Here is a 23,465-nt window from a genome sequence, read left to right on the forward strand (position 1 = left end):
AGAAGGCAATAAGAAAAAAACTCTGGTTCAAGTCTATAAAGTCTATATAACCTCACATGGCTTCTTGCAGCTCTTTTTACCATTATTAAGCTAATGAGACTATTTGATTACCCTGAAATAGCTGCTGATCCCACCAGTGTTGTATAAGGCTACAGAGAGGACAGCCATAGGAAAACAAATACATACTGGGACTGAAGTTCCACACTGCTTATTATATCGAAGACCATAATTGGAGATTTTCATCACTGCTTTGAAGTAGTTAGAACTGTTATTTTCCATTGCGCCACCGCCATGATTAATTGAATTGAGCTTGAGGAGTCAGTCAAGGGAGAAATAAGTGTTAGATCAAGTATTTAGAACAAACTCAAAGAAGGTTCTCACATGAGGTAATAGCTGTAGTATTAGCCCAGACAAGGTGGAAGTTTAGGTGACAGGTGACAGACATTGGACACCCAAATCCATAGTAGCTTTCTGACTATATAATTTAAGGGAATAACGTGATTGTTAGAAGGTTCTGCATATTCTTCCAATACTGGGTTTAACTGTATTTAAGGATATTTCAAGTGAATGAAAAAGATGTCGGTTGAAGTGTCAGCCAAGGTGTAAGCACAATTTTTGGCCAAGTCAACAGCAAAAACGCAACAAAGTTACAGAGACACGATGGGAGACGAAATAAAATTTACAAAACACTCACATTTGCATTCAAAGAGAACCATCTATGAGTCAAATCTGGGAGTCAGTCATTCATGCAGTCAAGCTAAAAACATCAACATCCTGTAGAATCTGCTTCCAAGTCTTTCGATTTAGATTCAACTTTTAAGGACACCAGCTTCTTGAGCTCTTTTTCCAACTCTGTTTGAGCATTTGGGACAGAGAGCATAAAGAGGTCCTGAGAACGCAAAGAATTCTGTCCAGTTATTTTCTTGCATGGTAGAAACACATAGTGTGGGAGTAGACCAAGATTTGACTCACACAGTTACACTTAAAAGTTAAGTTTCTTTGATCAAAGGTGAAAAAATGGCACATGGAATGGTTCGATGTGTCAATTTAAAGGAAAGCTTTTAAGAGACCAGAGACGCAGAGTGAAGTGAAAGCAGTTGAAATGACGTACAAAGGAGAATGTAATGTCCTTTGTGTTACTGTCAAGCAAAAGTCAATTATGGCTAACTTTGGAGGAAATATTTTCCTATAAAATGTATTTCCTCGTGACCCAGCCTGTCCTCGTGTCCCTGTCCACATAAACCACAGCTTTATGGCCAACTCTGCAGAGCAGTGGAAACAAGCGTTGGCAAGCAATCCAAATCGAGTCAACATTTATTCGTATTGATTTAGCTTTAGCAAAAAAGGCCCAATATAAATGTTAACCTTTATATTTCCATTTATGTGTCCATTTGTCTGAACAGTTAAGATGGATGTTTGTCATTCAGACACGGTCAATAAAAGCTAAACCTTGTAGATTAATTACTAACATCAAAGCCTTAAAATCATTTCAAGTCTGTTTTTCTATCTTTTTTTCTCAGTGTGTATTACTCCTTGAAAAAAAATAAACAATCCTAAAAACTTTGAAAGGATGGATGTTTGGACTCTCCTGCACTCCCCCCCCCACTAGACTTCTCCATCACCGCTGACAACACTATAACGACTCCTGCCTGGAGCTCTGACTGCACTCTAGACAAGGACCTGTCATGCAGAGTCCACAATACAGACACAACCCAAGTATGGGAGTGTGCTCTCCCCCCCAAAAAATCCATAAATCTGATATTTCCACAGCCAGGACTGAGCCATGCTCAAACTTTAATCCTCCCCTGCTCTGAACACTGCAGGACCAACTCCAGTCCGGCTGCTGACATATTCTTTTTAACCGAAACTTATCCATGATTCCACCAATTCGTGCATGCCTTTTGACTATTCCCTCCTCCAGCAAATCTGAAAATAATGGAGTGGCAACAATGGGCTGAATCATGCAGCCCATCCAGTAAATTGTGCAACATTCTCCAGCAGGGACGACCTGGTCATCATTTCTTTTCACTCAGATTTCTCCGTCTATTTAGTGTGAAATAACTCTATATACATTCTGCTTTTCAGCTAAACAGCCTCTCATTTAAAAATCTCTCCAAAAAGTACAGCATGTGCCACAAGGAGAGCTCACTTCCAGCCAGTGCTTGATTTTTAAAGAAATGCTTGTACGGAAAGTGATTTTACCGTCCAATCATTGTAAGAGCCTCTTCTGAACATAGAGAGTGAATAGCTAAATGCCTACAGGAAAGTGTAACTGTCAGATTTCTCAAGTGACAAGCCACACTATCCAGTTTTTCCGTCTCAGTAGCTTCACACATCATTATTCATCCTCTTACATGAGACATGCCGCGATTAGAATAGATGGCTTTTGCCTACAGACAGGAAATTTCCATGGAAGATGTCAGAGTGACAGCCCAAGACCACACAGCGACTGTCTTCTCCCTCAGAGGGACGGCGTGCATGAGACATATTGAAAGCAGGTTCTTGATGTCAACTTCAGTTTCATCTAAAATGGCAAAACAGGCAGAATGAAGTAGAGCTGGCCAAACCGGCAATCACTGTTTGACACATCTATGTTTTAAGCAAGTTACACTTAAACAGCCTGAAATGCAGAGTTTTACATAAATTTAAGGACTTAAGGAAAAAAGGCAACTTTTTCTGACTTGACCTAATATCTAAGGCAATTGATGTTCTTTTCAGTAGAAACACTAATGCTGATTCATGTTAAGTGGACAAAAACTAAACAGGGACATCTTGGTGGGCATCATTTTAAGTGAGAGATGAACACTGCTGAACCACTCGCAGTTAAGTCTGATATTTACATTTAAACAACTTTAATTGTCAGGACAAAGGTATTATGAACATGTCAATCATTTTGACAGGCAGAGAACACAAAGCCATGGAATCTTTACACCTGTGTATGGTGGTTTCCATTTGATAATGCAGGGTGAAACATTAGGAAGGATAATTATGTCGTTATTGTCAGTGAAGGGAGGCGGTTTTGGAGTACGTGTTGTACACAATGCATGAGCAATGACAAGAGAGCCCGGAGCAGATTGCAGTCAGTAGACTGCTCCAACACTCTGTTCAGCTGATGTCTGTCAGTGAGGTAGGCGACCACATTAGATTTCAACCTGCTCTGCTGCTGTCTGACATATCGTCTTCAGGGGAACATTTCTCAATGAAAATAAGGGAGATGCATACATGCACTTTCTCTACTGTGTAGAATTCAATTATTTTCACACAAAACAGAACATTTTAGCTTACTGTATCTTACACCTTGCCATAACAGCACGCAAGTGTGAGATATGGTCGTGCAGCATCGGACGCTGGCTGTCAACACTGCATCGGTTTAAAAGTTCATTCTTTGCGCTGTGAATTTCAGTTTCCCCTTGCAGACCGTATGACGTCTAGTGCTTTATATTGATGAGCTGTTGACTTAAATCACAACAGCGCTCATTAATAAATGTCTCACGGTGAGCCAAAAAAAATGTCTCCAGCATTGACATAAAAGCACAACACTTCAATCACAGATCTGGGTATAAAAATTGCATCACTGTCTCCACTTCGTAAAACAAGCTAACAAGCTCTGTACCAGTGCCTTGCAGAGCCCCTTCCTTACTCGTTCAAAACCGGTGTTGGGCTGCCTGCTTGCAGACAGTCAGGACACTCTAATAGTAAACAGTAGAATCGAGCTGATTCTGTTTCTGAGGCTTGCTAGTGTCACATGCTGTGAGGACAGGCTGTCAGATAGTTCACCAAAGATGAAGCCAAAGCTTCTCTCAAGCCCCCTGGTGACTGGTCTTAGTAAAGATCATAAGCCTCACACTCATTGAGTCAGCAGCGTTTTAAGGGACAGAATATGCAGCTGTGTTTAGAATGTTTAATGTTTGGTACATATGGAAATGGCCTAAATTGGCTTTCGCTTAGCAGACATTTTGACTTGTGACAGCGGGGAAAGGCACAAGTCTGATAAAATGATGATTGTTGAATTTGATTTTGCTGAATTACTCTGGCAAAATGTTCTGCTGTCATACCAGGACACTTATGCCACTAATCTGATTATGGTTATGAAAAACAGTTCTTTGCCTAGCAGAGAAATACATTTATTCTGTACACATGTAATCTGATTATACTCACATGCAGAAAGTAACAAGGCAAGCTTTCTGAGAGCACAAAGACAAAACCAAACATGATGAGAGTATATAAGGCATTTCTTTGTTGAGACACTTTAAACGTCATTATATTTCCTGTCTTTTTCTTTCGTTTTGGTTCAAAGTAAACTTTTACATTGCAGCATGCTGGCCAGATGATTTGTTCGAGTAACTGACATCCCACCCAGGGACACAAGAGGAGACAACGCTCCTTCCGTCGTCGCAGAGGAAAATTGGCCATCAGATATTTCATTTAGTTAGCGATGGCTGTGAAGATATTCTCTCTTGAAAGGTTTTCCCATCATTACACTTATTTCCCTGTCGTCTCTGTCTGTGAGCATCAACGCCGCGCTGGACCACTTCCCATAATCTAACTTAATTTCAAACTGTGACAGTGCTGGGCTGAAAAGAAAGGGGCTTCTGTTCTCATTTGACTGCTTACTTGGTGCAACATCGTTGTCCATCGTAAAAACCATACCATTGTTTTGATCCTCATTAGCAAGCTTGTAGTCTTTTACATAATGACAAAAGGGGGCAACAGATTTGTGCAGCCACATGGCCAACACATTAATTATGGGACTTTGGGGACTGATGCTTAGCATATGAAACAGTTTCTCTGTATAGGCAGTCAATTACTAAGCTAGCTCCTTTCACCAACCGCCCAGCTCTGATCACAATCATTCTGCAATTACTCTCCATTTATTTTCTCAATCTTTCTGTGGTTTCTGCCACTTCCTTTATTTACTGAAAGCCAAGATTGAAGCCATTAGATGTCTTTTCTCTATAGCTGACGACATGAGAACGTCTGCAGGGTTGGGGACAGAGCTGACAATAAAGTAAAACTTTTCAAGGAAATTCTAAAAACACATCTCACTTTTAATTTGTTGGCAGTAGAAAGAAGAAAATGTGTACTCTGTGTACTCCTAGACCTGCAATGTGCCAGGATAGCTCCTGCATACAGTTAGCATTTGAATGTCACATTTGACAGTAAAGCTATAGCAGTTTTTAGACATATTGCCTGATGTTTGAAGTTGTCTTGTATTTGTTTGTATGACTTTACACAGGTATTTTCTAAGCAAAAAAACCCAAATCATCTCCTCAGGAGTTTGTTTATTGGATTTTTTTCCCACTGTTTTCCTGCCAAGTTACATTTGATAGCAGAGGGAGTCAAAAAAAATTCAGTTAGTCCCAGTGGCTTCAGTTTGATAGACCTGTCTCCGCTCTTTGCTGCAATTTACCGCTCGCTGAACCCCTCTCCAAAACAGCTATTTGTCCAATCATAACAGTGGCAACTAGGCACAGCAGACCTGTCGAGCTTTGAATTTTTCTTCATGTTGAAGTATTGAAAATGGAGAGAAACTGGGTAGATTTTTAAATTTATTTTCATACAGATAGTTTATCATTTTGGCCTCGAGCATTAGTGTCACATTAAGGAAAAATAAGCAACTGGACCAAATTGCAGACAAAAACTAAAACGTTCATTTAAACAAAAAGGAAAAAACAAACTTACTTTCTTAAATGTCCAGATTCAAAGATCCATCGAAAACGGTAAATCAAAACAGAAGACGACAAGCAATCTCTGGGAACATCACACAAAACACAAGTGAACTGACAGCAAGAGGGAAGTAATTCACTGAGACTAAATAGACCCAGGTGTAAACAGACACAGGTGAAGACAATCAGGGCAATCAAAATGGGAGGGAAACCAGACAAGAAGAGGAAGTAAGACCAGAAACACAAGAACTACAAAATAAAACAGGAAACACTAAAGACCAAAAGAGAACTCAAGAATGGAACCGCAACAATACACACAGGACATAGAGAAACACAAGGATAAGAAATTACCAAATAAAACAAGAAACACTTTAGTACAAACTATTAAATTAAAAAAACACAAGGGAAACAAACATCACCAGGGAAAAATGAGACAAAAAAAAAGGAAATCTAAAGTCTGAAAACATACAAAATACAAAACAAGAGCCAATCATGAGACATAGATTGCTAATGTCAGCATGTGTTATTAAATTAGCAAAGTGGTAATCCTATCATAATGTAACATCTTAGGAGAAAATTCCAGAAGAGGCATGTCCATGGAGTATACTGTGCAGTATGTTCACACTGTTTTCAATCTGGCCCTGGTTATAATCATACCAGAGTTAATGCCACTTAAAGTTTCAGCTTTGGTGAATTCAGTCTCCAGCACTCAGCCAAATTCTTTACCCTGTGGCATTTGGTGATCACATTGTTCTGTCCTCATCTGAAACACTTTCCATCCCTTGTTAAAATTGAAACATCTGCAAAAATGAGATTACCGGTAATTGCAATTAACTATTGAATTCAGTGTTTACTCACGATTAATTTGACAGCCCAATTTAATATATAATAATTTCTGTCAGACAACCTACAATTCTATATAAAGTAAGGCTCTTTGACTAAAAGTAATAAATCATTTGTTTTTATTTTTTTATGTTTTTTGTTGAGTCCTTTGGCCTTTATTAGGTAGGACCGCTGAAGAGAGACAGGAAGTTTGGAAGGAGAGAGTGGGGGGGAATATACCCATGGTCACTGCATTGAGAACTATAGCCTCCATACATGGGGCGCATGACATATCCACTAGGCTATTGGTGCCCCTTTTTAAATTTATCATTTTATCTGTCTTTTTGCTGGATTTTATAGCATTTTCAGTATTTTGGTACTCAGCTTGAAACGTTTCCACTCATAGAGCTGAATTTGCTAACCACAGCTGATACAATCTGCTTTGAGAAGCCTGATTTGCATAATTCTCTCTGAAATGAAGGACCTATTGTTTAAAAAAAAAAGTCCAGATGTGAGCTCCTGACACAGTTAGCCTGAGAAAAAAAAAGAAACTAAACTGAGACAGTAAACACTCCAGAGTTGGAACAAAGTGGTCCAAAGAAGTTTTGTCTGAACACACCCTAAATTCCAATTAGTAGAGTTGTGAAGGACTCTTGGGGGTAAATGAGCTAAATGTAAAGAGACTGTCAATCACCTCCATGGCTTGATTAGTCTGCCACAAAAAAAATCAGTTATTTGCTCTGTGTCACATTGTGGCAGTAATGTGAATACTCTGCCACTCTGGTGGAAGCCGAGTTCCATATTAATGTGTATATATTAATGCAAATGCTAGAATATGAGTGGCAGCATTGGGGTCTACAGAAATACAGCATACACTATAATGTGAAGTGAAAAATGCAGGAGAAGAACATTTACACATACAGTGTCATACAGTATCCTATGGGCTCTCACAGCATACATAAACATACCTACCATACATATGTGTAGATGAATATATCTCTTTGTGGAGGAGACTCATGCAAATATGCCAGTTTCATTTGGGAGCCAGCAGAGATTGTGATGGAGCGATGAATATATTTTCTGCATGATTAGCTGTGCTGATGACTTATCACTGGACATTTCGATATCTTTGTCTGTCTTGGTCATGTTGTTGTTTTTTTCCTACTCTGAGTGATAGGCTTGTATACGTGCAACAATGTGCAGCGTGCATCAACTTTCTTAGAGTGCCTCCACCTCACTTCACCTCCCTAACACAAAAAAGAAAACCTGCTGTTATGAAAGTGCCTCCATGTCTGTGAGCGTCCCCATGGCGATGAAAATGAGTGACAGCTGCTGGCAAGTGGCCATCAGATAGAGATACAAAGGGCGACTGCTTGAGTTGGCAGAGTTGGGAGCCCAAGTGAAAAAAGTTCTGTTCGCATTTTCTGTGTCGTTCATGTGTGTCACTGTCAAAAGACAACTGCATGCATGTGTTGGCACGTACACACATCTCTAATAGGGTTACATTGTTTTGGTTATATTGCCAAAAATTCTTACTTGGTTTTTTTCATAGTTCATGTTATTCACATCATTTATAATAACAGTCAAGAAATACGAGCTGTCAGACTGTCATAATCATTGTAAACAAACTGACAGTTTAGCCAGGGATTCTTACTCATGATTGCACAGTGTTTACTAAAGTTACATAGTATAGGTTGAACCTGAAAACCATAATCAGTGATGGACAGCTCCGTCTTTTCCTCCAAATAATATAATCAGAGCTGCCCGTGTTTCTTGCCCTGTCAAACCACTTACTAGAGATTTGATGTTTCCCCCTCTTTCAGCAGTTATTAAATAACTTGACATTTCAGTAAATAATCTGATTTGCTGTCTTGCCTATAGTCTTAAAATCAGATATAATACGCAATTATGTTGAATACTTTAGTCTAGGACCCGACCGATTTGGTATTTTTGGGTAAAAAACAAAAAATTCTGATACTGATGTATTAGCTGATATTCTGATCAGATCTATCTTCGATCTGTAGAGATTGATAAATTCAACTGGAAAGTAACTGTGTATGTACGTGAACAGAGACGTGCAGTCAGGGGAGGCAGGTGAGGCAGAGCCACAAGGACAAACAAATAATGATTAAATAAAATAAATATAAATTTTTTCTACTGATCTGTGTTATAAATGTTATTTCTGTACGATTCCAAAAATTTCAATCATTTTCATGATCAAAATCGCTGAATTCGCATATTTCCGGCCGGCTCCACCGGAGACATGCAAGATGAGGCAGCGACGAATTGTGCCTCATCCCAGATTGCGCAATCCCTCACAAACTGGGTCGAGCGTATGCCTTTTGCTTTCTTACTGTTTGTCACCGATATAATGTTTGCAGACACTTTTGTTATACGTTCTCACTTTCCATAGAATAAGTAATGTATTTCACGTGTGTTTATAACATATTTAGTCTTTCTGATTTGACATGAAACCGCATTGAAAAAGCATGAGGTGAGGCAGCCAGTACCTCTGCCTCAACTGAAGAGGGCGTGCGTCAGGTTGCGTGAGGCTCATAAGGCCAAGAGTTAATGCTTTGTTTGATGTTGCTCCTCTTCTATGCAGAATTTTTATTTAAAAAAGAGGAAGATTTTATATGTAAGCTCAAAGATTGAGTCAAGAAGATAATGAGGACTTTTACAACAAAGTCACAGATATAAGTAATGGTAAGACCATGAATACACCGCAGTATATAGGCCTACTTTTATTTTTATTGAATGAGTATGAATTGTGGAATTGCAATGGGAAAAAAAATTCTGAGGCGCTATAAATGTAACTTTCTTCCTTGGCCAAATAGGCGCCTTACCTCTATGTGTTTGTGTAAATAATGCTGATATGAGATATGAAACACAACCAGTAGTCAATGTGCAAGCTGCCAATTGAATGGTGAGTTTAAGCTACTCTATAAATGGGTTCATATATTTGTAAATCTGACTCTGAAAAAGTCAGTGCCTCACCAGCCACAAACCTCACCGCACGTCACTGTTCGTGAATCACCGCTTGACACTCTGGAGAGTGATAATGCTTGTAATCCATACAGCGGGTAATCTACTGATCAAAGAGAACTGCTAGTGTAATACAAAGAAATAGTTTTTGACTGGTGAATAATCTGGTAATGTCGGTGCAAATCTGCGATAAAAGTAGCTGATACATATAGCCACTAATACAAGCACGATTAATTGGTCAGGCTCTACTTGATTCTGATGAGACTGTATTTGAGACTGTCAAGATTTTGGGTAAATCCAGTGTTCAGGGAGAAGTGTGCTCTCTCTGTTCTCCTTCCTCTGTCTGCTCACTGATTAGAGTCCTTCTGTAGATGTTGAGATGGCTTTCTCTGCCTCCTCTTCTGTCTGCTCTCTCTGTACAACCTTCAGTCTCTCACTTCAACCTGTCTGACCTGCACTCTATTGTGTCGCTCTTGCATCTCACTCCCCAGACTTCTCTTCTAACAGCTCTCTGCCTTTGGGGAAAATTCAAATGCCCGGTAGAAGCAGAAGTCAAAAACCTTTATGTCTGAACACAGAGACAGAAGATTTTTTCCTTTATTGCAGTCTTATTTCTCATCCTCCTCCTCTTCATTTTCCCTTTCTGTCTCCAGGTGAGCGGTATAAACGCATCTATGAGCAAGAAACGTGAGCAGCGGGTGTTATTCATGGTGGTGATTATGGTGATCTGCTATTTGCTGTGCTGGCTGCCGTACGGCATCATGTCCCTGCTCGCCACCTTCGGGCCGCCGGGCCTGGTCACGCCTGAGGCCAGCATCATCCCCTCGGTCCTGGCCAAGACGAGCACAGTCATCAACCCGGTCATCTACGTCTTCATGAATAAACAGGTGAGAGAGGGACAGAGGTGTGAGTCTGAGGTTACTGCCTTTTTATTTTTCACTGTCACGAAGCAGCTGAGGTTGCCTCTCCTTCTGAGGCCAACAATGTTTTCACAAGGGCTTGATTTTATGGAAACTATTCATGTTTTGTATTACTTGCCGAATGCTATTTAGATGCCTTCTTGACACTATCTAAATTGTGTACTTAGGTGCAGGTGGTTATTCACATTTGAATGAAGCTTTTTGAAAATGAAAAACAGTCAAGCTTTCTATTCAAATTGTGCACTGAGAAAATGATATGTTGTTTTTAGAAGGATGGATTCCTTCCTTTGTTAATGTGATAAGTGTAAAAAAGCACCACAAGATCCTTTTAATTGCGTCCACTTACAACAATTCAATAAGGGGAGGCAACCTGGGTCCACCGTAGCTCCATCATTTTGCATTTCGGTGCATCTCAGGACACATTGGATAAATCTAATATTTTTCTCTAATCAGCAGACTCAAGCCGTTCATGTGATTCTATCTAACTCCTTGTGCTTGTGTGTATTTGCTTTTCAAACCAGAGGAGGTATTTCTGATGTGTTGAAGGCGTCTAAAGTGGGTTTAATTAAAGTCTAAAGTCTCGATTGACTGCGTGTCCACTTTAGACTCACTTTGGGAGTAATTATCTTTAATTGGGACCTCCTATTCTGAGATTGTTCCTGTGGCCTGAGACGATTAACAGGTTTATTTACTTGACTTTGCTTTTCTTAATTAAAACATCCTTTGAGAAGATAAATTAAAACTGATACAATTAGCTCATGCATATCAAATTTTAACTGAATTTATTTCACATTTCACATCATTTTCACCACTATTATCACTATGAGTTCTGATTTTCATATGATGATTTGATTTTTGATTCATATCATGGACGTAGCACAGTGACATCACCCATTGGCTTATTATCAGGAGGCCCAACAATGGCGGTCACCATAATGGAAATGCTTACTTCCTCAACAATCAAAAACAATTATTTTAAATGTTCCTGCTTCAAGAAGCTAACAAACAATAAATCAATAAACCTGAATGATTGTTTTGAAGTGTTAAAGCTAAAACTCCCAGCTTATCTGATTTATAGGGATTGTATGGATGAGTTGACTGAGCGACTGAACCTACTATCAATCGTCATTAAGATTTTGATATTGATTTCTAAATTGAAAAAGTGAGAAAAAAAAATGTTGTAATTCCAAAAACAACCCCTTTTTGTGAATAAAAACAAATGTTTTGTGATTTACAAAACATTTGTTTGAAAGTAGCACAAAGACAACTTGGAAAATCTTTCAACTCAGACTTTTTGTTGTTTTTGGAAAATGATTTGCCCATTTCCAATTTGATGAAAAAAAAAAGTTAGGAGAGTGTGCTCAAAAGAGTGGAAAAGTTGGAAATAAAAACACCTGACGGGAACATCTTTTTAACGTAAAAAGGATCTTTGGATTTCATCGTCTACAATTAGTTTAAAATATCATTAACAGATTTAGAAAATAAGAAGACATCTCTGTATGCATTAGCCAAGGCAGAAAACCATTATCTCTGACAGCATTAGAAACAGACATGACTCTGTAGCAGACATCACTGCACAGGCACTCAGGAACACTTCCAAAAAACTTTGTTTTTTTGCACCACACTTTGCTGCATTCACAAATCTTATCTGAAACTCTACCATGCAAAGATAGAACAGCATATTAACCAGCTCCAGAAAAATCGCTGCCTTCTCTTCTTTAAGGCACATTTTAGATGGACTGAGGCGAGGTGGGAAACTGTCCTGGAGTCTGAGTTGCCAAAATGTATAAATCTGTTTGTTGATACCGGAAGCTGTGTCGTCTGCACTGAAGAAAAAGGGGACCATGCAGCTTGTTAGTGTAGTATCTAAAAGAAGACTCAGAAGAAGACGGTCTCTTCGATAGGAGCACTGAGGTCTGAAGAGTCCACACCTGAACAATACACAAAATGCATGATCTGGGACATCATGTCTTACATGTCATTCATATTAATTATCAAATTAGCCCCGCTTCTGATGAAACTGATCTTATTTCTATTATTACTATTTGTATTCATCTATTTGCCGTCTTCTTTTGACGTAACACAACTAGGATGAATCCATCAAACATTTGACAACCTCAGGACTTTCTGCAGAGCGCTTCATCAGAGACCTTATAAGGGAAACATCTGGACATTTCTGGCCGGTGACTGTGCTCCTGGGCTGGAACCTTATCTATTTTTTCAGAACTAACTGTGATTAGATACCCTGCAGTTATACACATTTCTAACCATTCAAGTAAACACCTACGTCCTCAAAAGATCTCACTAACCACAGACATTTTCAGGCTGAGCTCATGTGTTTATTAATGCGTATTCTCTATAAACTGACATATTGTTACATTTTTTGTTAAACTAAATTTAAGTTTTCTTTCTTGAATGCACACAGGGACTACCCAACACTGACATTGCACAGTTTAAAAGCCAGTATCTCTGATGATGGTGCATTAGCGCACTAGGCATTGTTAAATGCACATTGAAAAGGCTCCTTTAATGCTGAACCATGGATACAGGTTTTGGAGGAAAATATGCTGCCATATAGATAGCTTCTTTTTCAAGGAAGGACTTGCTTATTTCAGCAAGACAATGTGGAACCGCACTCTGGACGTATGACAACAGCGTGGCCCCGTGGTGAAAGAGTTTGGTTGCTTAACTGGCCAGCCTGCAAACCCAGCTTTTCACCCAGTGAAAATGTTTGGGTCATTATGGGAGTGTTAAATTAGACAGAGTGGACCCTGAACTCAAACCCTACATTAAAGGAGAATGATAAAGCATTCCACTTTGAAAATCTCAGAAACTGGTCTCATCATGTTTACTCCTAAAATGCTCAGATCGTCTTTAAAAACATTTACAACATCATGCTGGTAAACAGGACTGTCAGACTTTTTTTTAAAACATTTTCTGGCATGTCGAGATGGGCACATCATTTCTCACTTTCAACATTTAATCTGTTGTTTTTGTGATAATTTAGATCATTTATGATAACTTCATTTGTATCCAATTCACTTAGCTTTTATCCAAAGCAGTGTGCATTAGAGAGTAAGTACAACACTAATCGATTCATACACTGCCACTGAAGCTATGCAGGGTTAAGAGTCTTTCCTAAGAACCATCAGGCATGTTGCTCAGCTGGGGAATTGAACCCTTGACATTCTGGTTGAGAGGTGACGACGCTACCAACTGAGCCACAGCCGCCCTGTATCAGAAATATTTTATTAATCCCAGAGAGAAATTCGATCGTATAGCACATTCAAATGCAATGGTTTACAAAGTGCTTTAAACACCCAACCAACATCAACAAAACCCCAAACAAAAACCCGACCAGCATCGGAACCAAAACATCATCAGAATTCAAGCAACATAATAACTTGTATAAACTCAGGCAACACAGGAACCCAGGACAAGGTTCTTAGGTTGAGACCAAGAGGATTGAGGCTGTAAGAAGATAAATGAGCAAATTAAAAGGGAAACAATAAGAAGTATAAGTAGTATGTGGTTTCAATGTTTTGCAATCATCACACTGTGTTTTTAAATTACATTTTACACAATGTCCAAACTTTTTTTTATTTGGGGTGTTATGTCACATTACATTAAGTTTCATTTGCAATTATTTTTCTATGATGGATGAAACGAGCAAGAAAAAAGTGTTTTATGGACATTACATTTCGTCAAGCACACCTTAAAAGTTCAGAAATCCTGCAAACTCATGGCTGTCCATCCGTCATGAGTTGAATGGGAAAGACGGATAAACCTTTGGGGCCCTCAGCTACTAAACTCAACAGCATCGGCCCTGCTCGTGCTTTTTGGCTGGAGGGCCAGAGAGACAGGAGACAGGATGAAAGCCAAAAGGCAGTCGGGGCTGGAAAGTGAACTCCGACATCAGACATGTTACATCAGTTATTCAGCGTGTTATGCCTCTAGTGTCCAACATGTGGAGAACCACATCTGATTATAAACTAGCTTTACATACACGCTCAATGATGTATTAAAGACTAGGGGACACAAAGCCTTTTGACTCCAAATAATGAATCACAGCATACCTTAAAAGAGCGTCAGATCTATCATGCAACTGACTTTTATTTATTTTATTCAATCCACAGACCCACGGAAAACAACATGTTATTGTTGACTCATTCGGTTGGACCCTCTTTAATTCAGTAGTTTCGGGATCAACTAAGAAGACAGAGCTCAGATTCCAGGCAATGCTTCAAATGGATGTGAGATTCTCTTTCCTGAAAATTAGATTAGGCTATTTCCAGCGCAGGTCTTTGGTGAATTTAAATCAGGTTTAATGAGACACATTGCCTTACCAGTCAGAATATTGATGCCGTTTTGCCCCCACAAGGATGTGCTCAGAGGATAGGTATTGTTTAATGGATAATTCAAGTTTCTTTTAACGTGGCCCCTTATGTCCTAGTGCCTTTCATCACGATGATGGATTGCATTTAAATCACTTTGTTAAGCGCACACAGAATGTACAGTTTTCTGCCGGGGCGGCTACAAATGTTCAGGGTTGAAAGTGTTTCTTTTGAAACATGTTTGTTTTTATTGAGAGACATGCTTCTAAAAGAGAGAGGCTTGAAATACACACAAATGCACAAACAGGATCTGTGGATATGCATTAATGGAGAGATGCCACAGTGAGGGGCTGCACATGAAAGAGTGCCTGAGCAGTTGGGGACTGGGTGACTTGCTCAAAAGCACCTTGGTAGTACTTGGGAAGTGACCTGGCAACTCGCCAACAACTAACTTTCATATGTTGGTCAGCACTGGGATTTGAACCAGCAACCCTCTGATTCCCAACCCACAGTCCCTACAGACTGAGCTACTGCTGCCCAGTTATTAATGTTCACTGATTAATGATCATAACATTCTCGCATTACTTGCTTATTTAATATTTATTAGCATGTAGTTTACCAAGGCAACCTAACCTGCTGGGCTATGTGGGCCCCTGTCCCATGGCCCGATACCCTTACACTATTTACTATTGCAGTCTGAGATAATTATGAGAGCTCACTGGCTGAGTAAAACATATTTCTGTTCTCCTTTACCCTTTGAACCTCTAAACAAACACACCAAACTGATATTTAAGGGTCACAGACTTTGTTTCTTTTAAATGAATCACAAGTCATAAAAGTTCAGGGGCCTGAGGGTTTCAGGTCAGCTGCACAGCAGATTGTTTAAAATAAAATGATGAAATATGTGTTTGTTAGGCACCAATATAAGCTGCTATAACAACCATGTATTTATGATTAGAACGCAGAAACCTAAATCATTCATGAATATTTAAACAATCAAACATCCGGGACAGTTCTTATTGTTAAAATGACCGACCTAAGAGAACAAAGAGCTCCTAATGCTGTCTACCCGTGTTTATTCAGCCACTCTCTACTATGTGTGATAACAGCAGCTGCATGACAATGTGTTTACATCTTGTGTTTTGTTCCCTAAAAGAAGGTAAACATGAACTTTTTACCTATGGACGGTTGTTATCCCTGTATAACCGGTAAAAACATCAGCCTACAAGCAGTCACCAGTACGTAAGATATCTTATATTGCAACAATCATGAACTTGATGGGTAATCTGAAGCTGGAATCACCTTAGACTGCTGGGTATGTCCAGTCTGCACTACAGTTTAAAAGAAACACTACCTGCTCAGTTTTGTTTCAGCTTTACTTTGTGTCCATTCATGTTTTCATTGCATCTAAGTTGCTGTTTCTAATATCCAACTAGTAAAAAAGAGTCCACAAAAGTATCACTGCATCCAATCAGGAATCAGGTTACAACTTTTGATCTTTTTTTTTTTTTTTTTTTTACATAGGGTTTTAAGTTTTGTGTGCACACACGATTTCTTACGTGCAGACCCAACAGCATCCGTGTGTGCCGCGCTCTGTCCATGTCACAGACTTCAAAGGTGATTGCGCTCTCTCTGGCCAACGCTCGGACTTCCACAGCATGCCCTGTGTCACGTCTCCGAGGCATCCCAGAAGAGCCACTTCTCTGTGCCCACCTTGAAATACACGCCGAGTCAAATTTTTGATGAAGATGCTTCCAGCACACGACATTCCGAACAAAGCAGATCGACCCGGACAGGAAGTAAGGGTAACACAAAAAGCATCCGGTCAATTTCAAACTGAAACACCATGTATAGACTTCTGATCATTTATCCAATCCGTTTATCAACACCAGGTCAAAACACTATAACCAGCAGATCAAACTCGGAAAGACAAAGTTACCTGTGTAGTGCGGACATAATGCGGCACACATGAATGCTGCGAGGTCTTGGACTAAGTGTTGCTTCTGGGTTAATATGACGGTGAATTATAAGACGAGTGTTATGACCTGACTGAGATATGAAGAATACGACTAATAAAAGGTTTAATAAACATGAATTAGAAGATAACAGTATTTAACTTTTGTGCTTGGATGACAGATAATAAATAGTTTTAGGACTGCCTTTTATTTTGATAAAGTATTGTCTTTTGGGCTGCTTTGTATTTTATACTTATCACGCATGTCTCTGAAGTTAAAGTCTTTGCCGAGACAATACATTAACACCAAAGATTTCAAACATTCTGTTCCTTTCTGAGAAACGGGAGCAAAAATGAGAGAAGATAACCAACATTGTCCCTCCGGAGTAGACTGATAAAACTACTTCCCTCGATGTAATCTTCACCATCTCATTCTATGCTATTAAGAGGAAAGACAAAATGTTGTCTAGGGTTTAAGAAAATGTTGCTTTTGGTTTGTTAGATGTATTTCATGTACTATACAAAGAAATGTGCACTGTCCTTTATATTAGAGAGAAAATCTGTTTTACCGGTACATTGCCTTGGTGTTTAAGCTTTTGCCGCACAGTTACTGTCAATAGCTGTTTTTTTTTTTTTTTTTTTTTTTTTTTGTACGTGTGTGTGAAGTTGGAAATCAACACAAAATGACACCCTGTCGTCTGGAGGCAGCAGAGCCTCCCGTCTGTTCCATCTCACCCTCCCTTCTTGCTGCAGACCTCGCTGAAAGCTAACTGACCTTACAGGAACGTTTTAGCCCACACATCAACTACTTCATGACAGCGTGAGAGCCAAAAGTGGGAGAGAGGGACACCAAATGTCCTGTATGTCTTTTTCAGTCTTCAATTCCTCCCAGCCCGTTACTATGGAAACTGTGAGTTGAGGCGAGTTGAAGACTAAAAATGCTGTACAGATACAAGTAGCAGCTGGTGTGTGTGTTTGCCCCATCAACAACTGGCAACATGCACAGTCAAGAGGCCTGAGGTGGAAAGAATGAACCTGCACAGAAAAACACAGGAATTATGGGTAAGTTTACACCAAATTCTCTTTCTAGCTCATGTGAATACATAAATACGTGGATGTTTATTCTGTCTACTGAGAGTATAATGACTTTGTTCCAAAAGGGAAAAATAAGAGATACTGTAGGAGTTTGTTGCTGGTGACAAAACAGACTGAAATGAATGCTAATTCCTCAATGTTACATTTACAAGTAAAAGAGACCATTACATATTGATGATTTCTTTAGATGGTTTGATTTTCTGTAACCACCACCATCGAGTGTAGAACAGAGTGGATTACAGCACAATATAGAAACACAGCCTTCTTTTTTGGCATTTTCCTCCCCATCAGAAATTCACTTAGAGTGCTACTTTTGACTGTTAATTTGTTTGATATTTTCTCTGAGAAAACGCTAACCAAGTAAATAAGAGGTTCACAGGGGAGCCTAAAGTGAAACAAATGGTCTGTTCTGTTCTTAGAGAGAAATGCAAGTGGCACACAGCCATGATATATATTGTAAATACAGGGAATGCAACATTTGTATTATCACAATACCATGAAGACTGTCCCAATGGAATCAAATCAGTACTTTGTTTGGGCTGAATTGCAAATTCAGCTATCTGGTTGGTATATTAAAATAAAGAAGGCATTGAAACATCTCCGCCCAAAATAACTTCCGCTATGTTGAGATGTGCTGTTTTCTCTCTAGGGTTGGACCTTATACATCTGTAATGTCAGCTAAGAGCAACACTGATTAGAAACAGTTGTTAACCGCTAGCCTGTCACTGTCCAAATGTTACACAGCCAATCAGACCCTGTAAGGCTCACTAATAAACATCTTAAATGTCATTTTTAATAGGATCAAAACATACAAGTGCAAAAACAATAATTTGAGGTTATGCGCTGGACTCTTTTTTTTCACTTGATACTGACTGTCATGACTTTGTTTTCTTTTGTGCCAAGCTAAGTTCACTGGCTTTAGCTTTGTATAATGGACACACGTGAGATCAGGATCAATCCTGCCATTTAACTGTGCAAAAAGGAACCAAGCGTATATGTATATGGATTTTTTAAGATTTATTTGGGGGCTTTTTGTACCTTTTATTTAGAGACAGGACAGAGGATAGAGTGGGATATCAGGTAGAGAGAGAGAGTGGGGAATGACAGGTCAGATTCAAACCCGGGCCGGCCGCTTGGAGGATCACAGCCTCCACACGTGGGGCGAGCGCACTAACCACTAGGCTAACTGTGCTCCGAACCAAGCATTTGTCACCAAAATGCTCTAATTGTACAAACTATTCTTTTAAAAACCTACTTTATTGCAATCACTACGGTGAAGGTGTCTTGAAAAAGTTCCAGTACGAGTGAGATTTTATTTTGGCCAATCTTCTAGAAAATGTGCTCTGACCTGTAGAGCAGCGGCATCATTCCTGAATATAATACCTTGTTGTCAAGAAAAGCAGTCTCATAAATAACATGTCATTAAAATGAGACGGGTGTACATTCACCTTTTCTCATGTTTTAACAGTTAGTTGGTTAATCATTACTGACAGTTTGACAGGTCCTGCAATTGTATGAGTGATTTACTCTGTCCCTGTTCAATTTATTGGTTTGGTCAAAGTTAACAACATGTGAGAATTGTTGTCTTTACTTAGGACTCTCACCTTTCATTGACATTCATCCCACAGTTTATTGGTTAGGGTTTTGGGTCTTTCATTGGTTTGGTTTTAAACTACCCTGGGTCCAAAGAGGCCACCTTGTCAAGTATTGATCGTGAAAGAACATAGAAAAGATAGCTTGCTTAAGACTGAAACGAATCCAATATAAAAAATAGTTCTGATAGAATGTTTAAACTGTGTATTTAATTTAAGGGTCCCACTGTTTTCATCATAGTTTTTCTTTCTTTCTTTTGTTATTACATTTATTTTTGAAATCAGTAAATTTCATCATACAGTTTAATCTGCTGTTTTCATGTACATCCCAATTATGAAGGTATTGTGGTGGTGTTTTCTCAGTTTTGTCTACCTTGTACACCTTGATTTTTTATTTTATTTTATTCATTTTTTGGGGGGGTGGGGGGGTGTCATTTATGACTTTTAAAAAAACGTTTCTTTCCCTTATTGATTTTCCTACTCACTTAATCTGGGTTTAGTCGTGGTGGCAGCATGCTTTTCACAGTAGTCAATATCACTCTCCTTGCAAGGTTTCCAAAGTACAACTGGGGGTTCCACAAGGTATTCCAATACTATCTAACATTAATAATCCCTCCAGCAAGCTCTGAGTCTATTCTAATGTCCACTACTAATTGGTTTTGCAGAAAGAAATCCTCTGAGGCAAATGCTGCAAAAGCATGCTGCCTTCCATTTTAAGGAGCAGCAACTATCCTCCAAACTTTCAGCAGATGTTCAAGATCCTCCAAAAAAAAATCCATAATCTAAAGGAATCTGTATCATAGATCTGAGATTAACCAATCCTTGTTTTTGGCACCTTAAAGTAGGCTTTCATGTAGAGCCAGAGTATTTTGATCCCTGAGCAGTTGAGGGATTAGTTCTTTGCTAAAGGGCACCTTGGCAGTGCTCATGAGAAAAATGCCACCTCTACAGAAATTCAGTCCAAATACCATACTTGGTTTGTATTGGGACTTGAACCAGAGACCCTTCGATCACTATAACACAATCCCCTACATACTGAGCAACCGTTGCCTCACTATACCCAGAAACATTAAAGTTACTGGACGTCCGTCTAAATCAGTGACCTCGATCAAGGATCAGTTTTTTAAAAAGTCAGGTTGTCCTTTGGAAAATGTAATGATTTATGGTACCATTAATTGTTGCACAGTGCAGTACAGTAATAAACTACAGTTTATACATTAGATTTTAGGCCTTACATTTTGACTTGACCTAGATGCTAATTGCATTTGTGACATGACTTTAGGGGCTATTGGGCTGATTTACCTCACAGGTTTTTACTGCAACCGGTAGGGGGACCCTAAGGCCTGACAAACTTAAACCAAACCAGTGACCCAAAATGTGCAATCTTTGCAATGACAGTAGGAAACCTCCCTAAGCAAGCCCCATCTGACCAGATGCTGCCAGCATACGGTTAAATTGATAGTTGTGAAGTATGGACCCACAGCCCACCTCTGCTGGTCAGTTGTTGCTGTTATTTGAGGAGTCTCTTCAATGAAACCAGCTCTACAAGGTTCATTTACGTGACAGTATACCACTACAAATGAACTGATAAGGCTGAAAAGCCATTTAAAAGTGGCGTTGCCAACTGGGTCAGAATAGCTATGTATCCAAGCACGCTTTGTGCAGCAAAGAGGCCGCTTGCAATACATTAGTGAATGGGACAAATTTCAGTCGCATCAGGTCCCGTGCAGCATGTGGTGGTGGCAACTGCAGTCCTGTTTTGTTGCAAGGTTTCTTAGAAAAGTTGGTGGAAGGAAGCAGCACCTATCAACTTTGGTTCTGAACAATGAAGAAACTTTTCAAAGTTTTGCTGTTTGTTTGTTTTCCAGGAAGCTGCTCTTTTAACTATCAAAGAATCATTTAAATCCACAGACAACTTCAAAAGAAAAACTGCAATCTGTAAGAAAGTATTAAGCCAGTCGCTCTCCCAATCTCAGAAATGAGATGCTGCAAGAAATATAAACTGAGACTGATAGTGTGAGGAATTGATGGGTACACACAAGATAAATCCACCACAGCCCTTCACTGAATTGAACGAATGTGCCAGGAAATCCCAAAAGGAAATCAGACAATTGTCATTCTGTGCACATGTTGGCGACTGCACTCATTATTTTTCCGGCTACAGCTCTCAGATCATTTCATTTTGTACTGTACTTTGTAGTCTGCAGAATACTTCGCAGCAGATGGAAGTTTACTGGATAGCTTTAAGTCACAGGATTGTCAGATGAAGTCGTGGGTGATTTGAGCTGAAAGCTTCCTTCCATGGACTCTCTTCATTTAGTTCCCTAAGGGCACGGTCACACTGGCCATTCGTACCGTTCCCAAGCACGCTTCAACCCTAAAGTCCAGTTCCTTTGGCCAGTGTGACCTCTCCGTGCCGTGCTCAGGCACAGTACACTTCCTTGGCTTTGGCACACTTTGGAGAGGTGTGCTTCGGTACGGTACACTTCATGCACGAGCACAAGCACGCGGATACACAACGCTGAAAGCCTTCATTATGGAGAAATCCAGAGTTTCATGGCTGTATCTGAATAACATGACTCAATATATGGCAAAGTAGCTGTCATGTTCTCTGTGTTGTTCTCCGATGTGCGGCCACGGACTCGCCGTGGACTCGGCCGCGTGTCTATTTTATTTTTTTATTTATTAATGGCTGTGTCTGATTAAAATGGCTTAAAATAAGCCGCAAAGTCAGTAAAGTAGCTGTCAGACGCGGACTCGACTGCACGTCCCTTTTTCTCTCTCTCTCTTTCTCTCGTCCGCCTGTTTGTCAACTGAGCACGCTTCATAATAACATAAAGCATGCATGTGTTGTATAACGACGTTATGTACAAGAGGTAATCGTGCTTAGGAAATGGAAACCATCACCCGGTCTTCACCCTGCTATTTCTCTGTCACTGCACTGTCCCAGACCATGTGACACTTCAGCACAGATGGTCTGAGATCAGCTCGAAAGCCCCCCCGTGTTGTAATCCACGATTACATTCAAACTCTAAATCAGTGGTTCTCAAACTTTTTAGACTGCGTACCACCTCCGAAAATATTTGGCTCTCCAAGTACCACCATTATGGTAGACGTTAAAATACACTGTAGGCCTATTTCTACACACGCAGGAGGTTATTTATTATTGACTGTTGGCAGCCACACTATGGGACTACTAAGGGCTAGCGCTAGAACTGGCACTTAAACTCCACAAAACACTGACATTGGCCCAAATCAAAAAAAGTGCAGCACAATAAAAATGACAACTTTATACCAACAACCTGATTGGAAATATTTAGTCTCCATTGTTTCCCACACAAAGACGATACCTGGGCCCAAGTATATTTCAGACCTGTTCTTAATTAATTTTTAATTTATTCATAAAATTGCTGCGTGCCTGAGAGAGCGAGAGGGAGCGGTGAAAGAGAGAGAGCGCGCTCCGTAGGCTCTGTGCAAAAAGAGTCGCTGTATTATAAGTCTCTGCGTTCAACGTAGCAAAACTGCCTTTTTTTTTTTTTAAATCCCTCTCGACTCCTGCAGAGTGTTAAGACAGCAAAAGAGAGCAGAATCACATCAGCTTCAGAGCTACAGAGAGAGAGATAGAGGGAGGGGGAGCGATAAGGTCCACTGTCCCTATAAGCTTCTCCTGGCTCCGTTTTAAAAATGTTAATGTACAGCTGCTTGCTGCGGATTGTGTGCTGAACTCCAATAAACAACAGAATATATGTTAATGTAGACCTACAGCTGCTTGCTGTTGTTTCAGTACTGAACTATAACAGAATATTGAGTGGAACTTTTCAAAACGCGAGGCTTATTCCTGTTGTTGTTTATGTCTGTGCGGGTGCGAGAAACAAATAAATTGAGCAGATTAAAGTTGTTTCTTGCAAAAACTAGATTAATTTAGATGGGAAAACACATTTGATATAAATATAACCCAATAGATACAACACAGATAAGATAGACAAAAATAAAAAATGTTGTTTTATGCTGAACAGGTTTTTTTTTTATATATTGTGGAGATTTCTTTGCGTACCACCACAGCGAGTCCGCGTACCAGCGTACCAGTTTGAGAACCA

General features: G+C 39.6%; 1 protein-coding gene across 1 annotated transcript in view; it reads left to right on the top strand.

The window, feature by feature from the left end:
• The window catches only part of LOC109997789 (vertebrate ancient opsin-like), a 67,826-nt gene that overhangs the window by 38,741 nt on the left and 5,620 nt on the right, over positions 1 to 23,465 (top strand). The window contains exon 3 of the mRNA XM_020652398.3: positions 10,127 to 10,360. Within this exon, the coding sequence (XP_020508054.1) occupies positions 10,127 to 10,360 (234 nt within the window). The remainder of the gene's footprint in view (positions 1 to 10,126; positions 10,361 to 23,465) is intronic.

The sequence above is a fragment of the Labrus bergylta genome, chromosome 4 (genome assembly GCF_963930695.1).
Source record: "Labrus bergylta chromosome 4, fLabBer1.1, whole genome shotgun sequence".
Taxonomy (NCBI): Eukaryota; Metazoa; Chordata; class Actinopteri; order Labriformes; family Labridae; genus Labrus; species Labrus bergylta.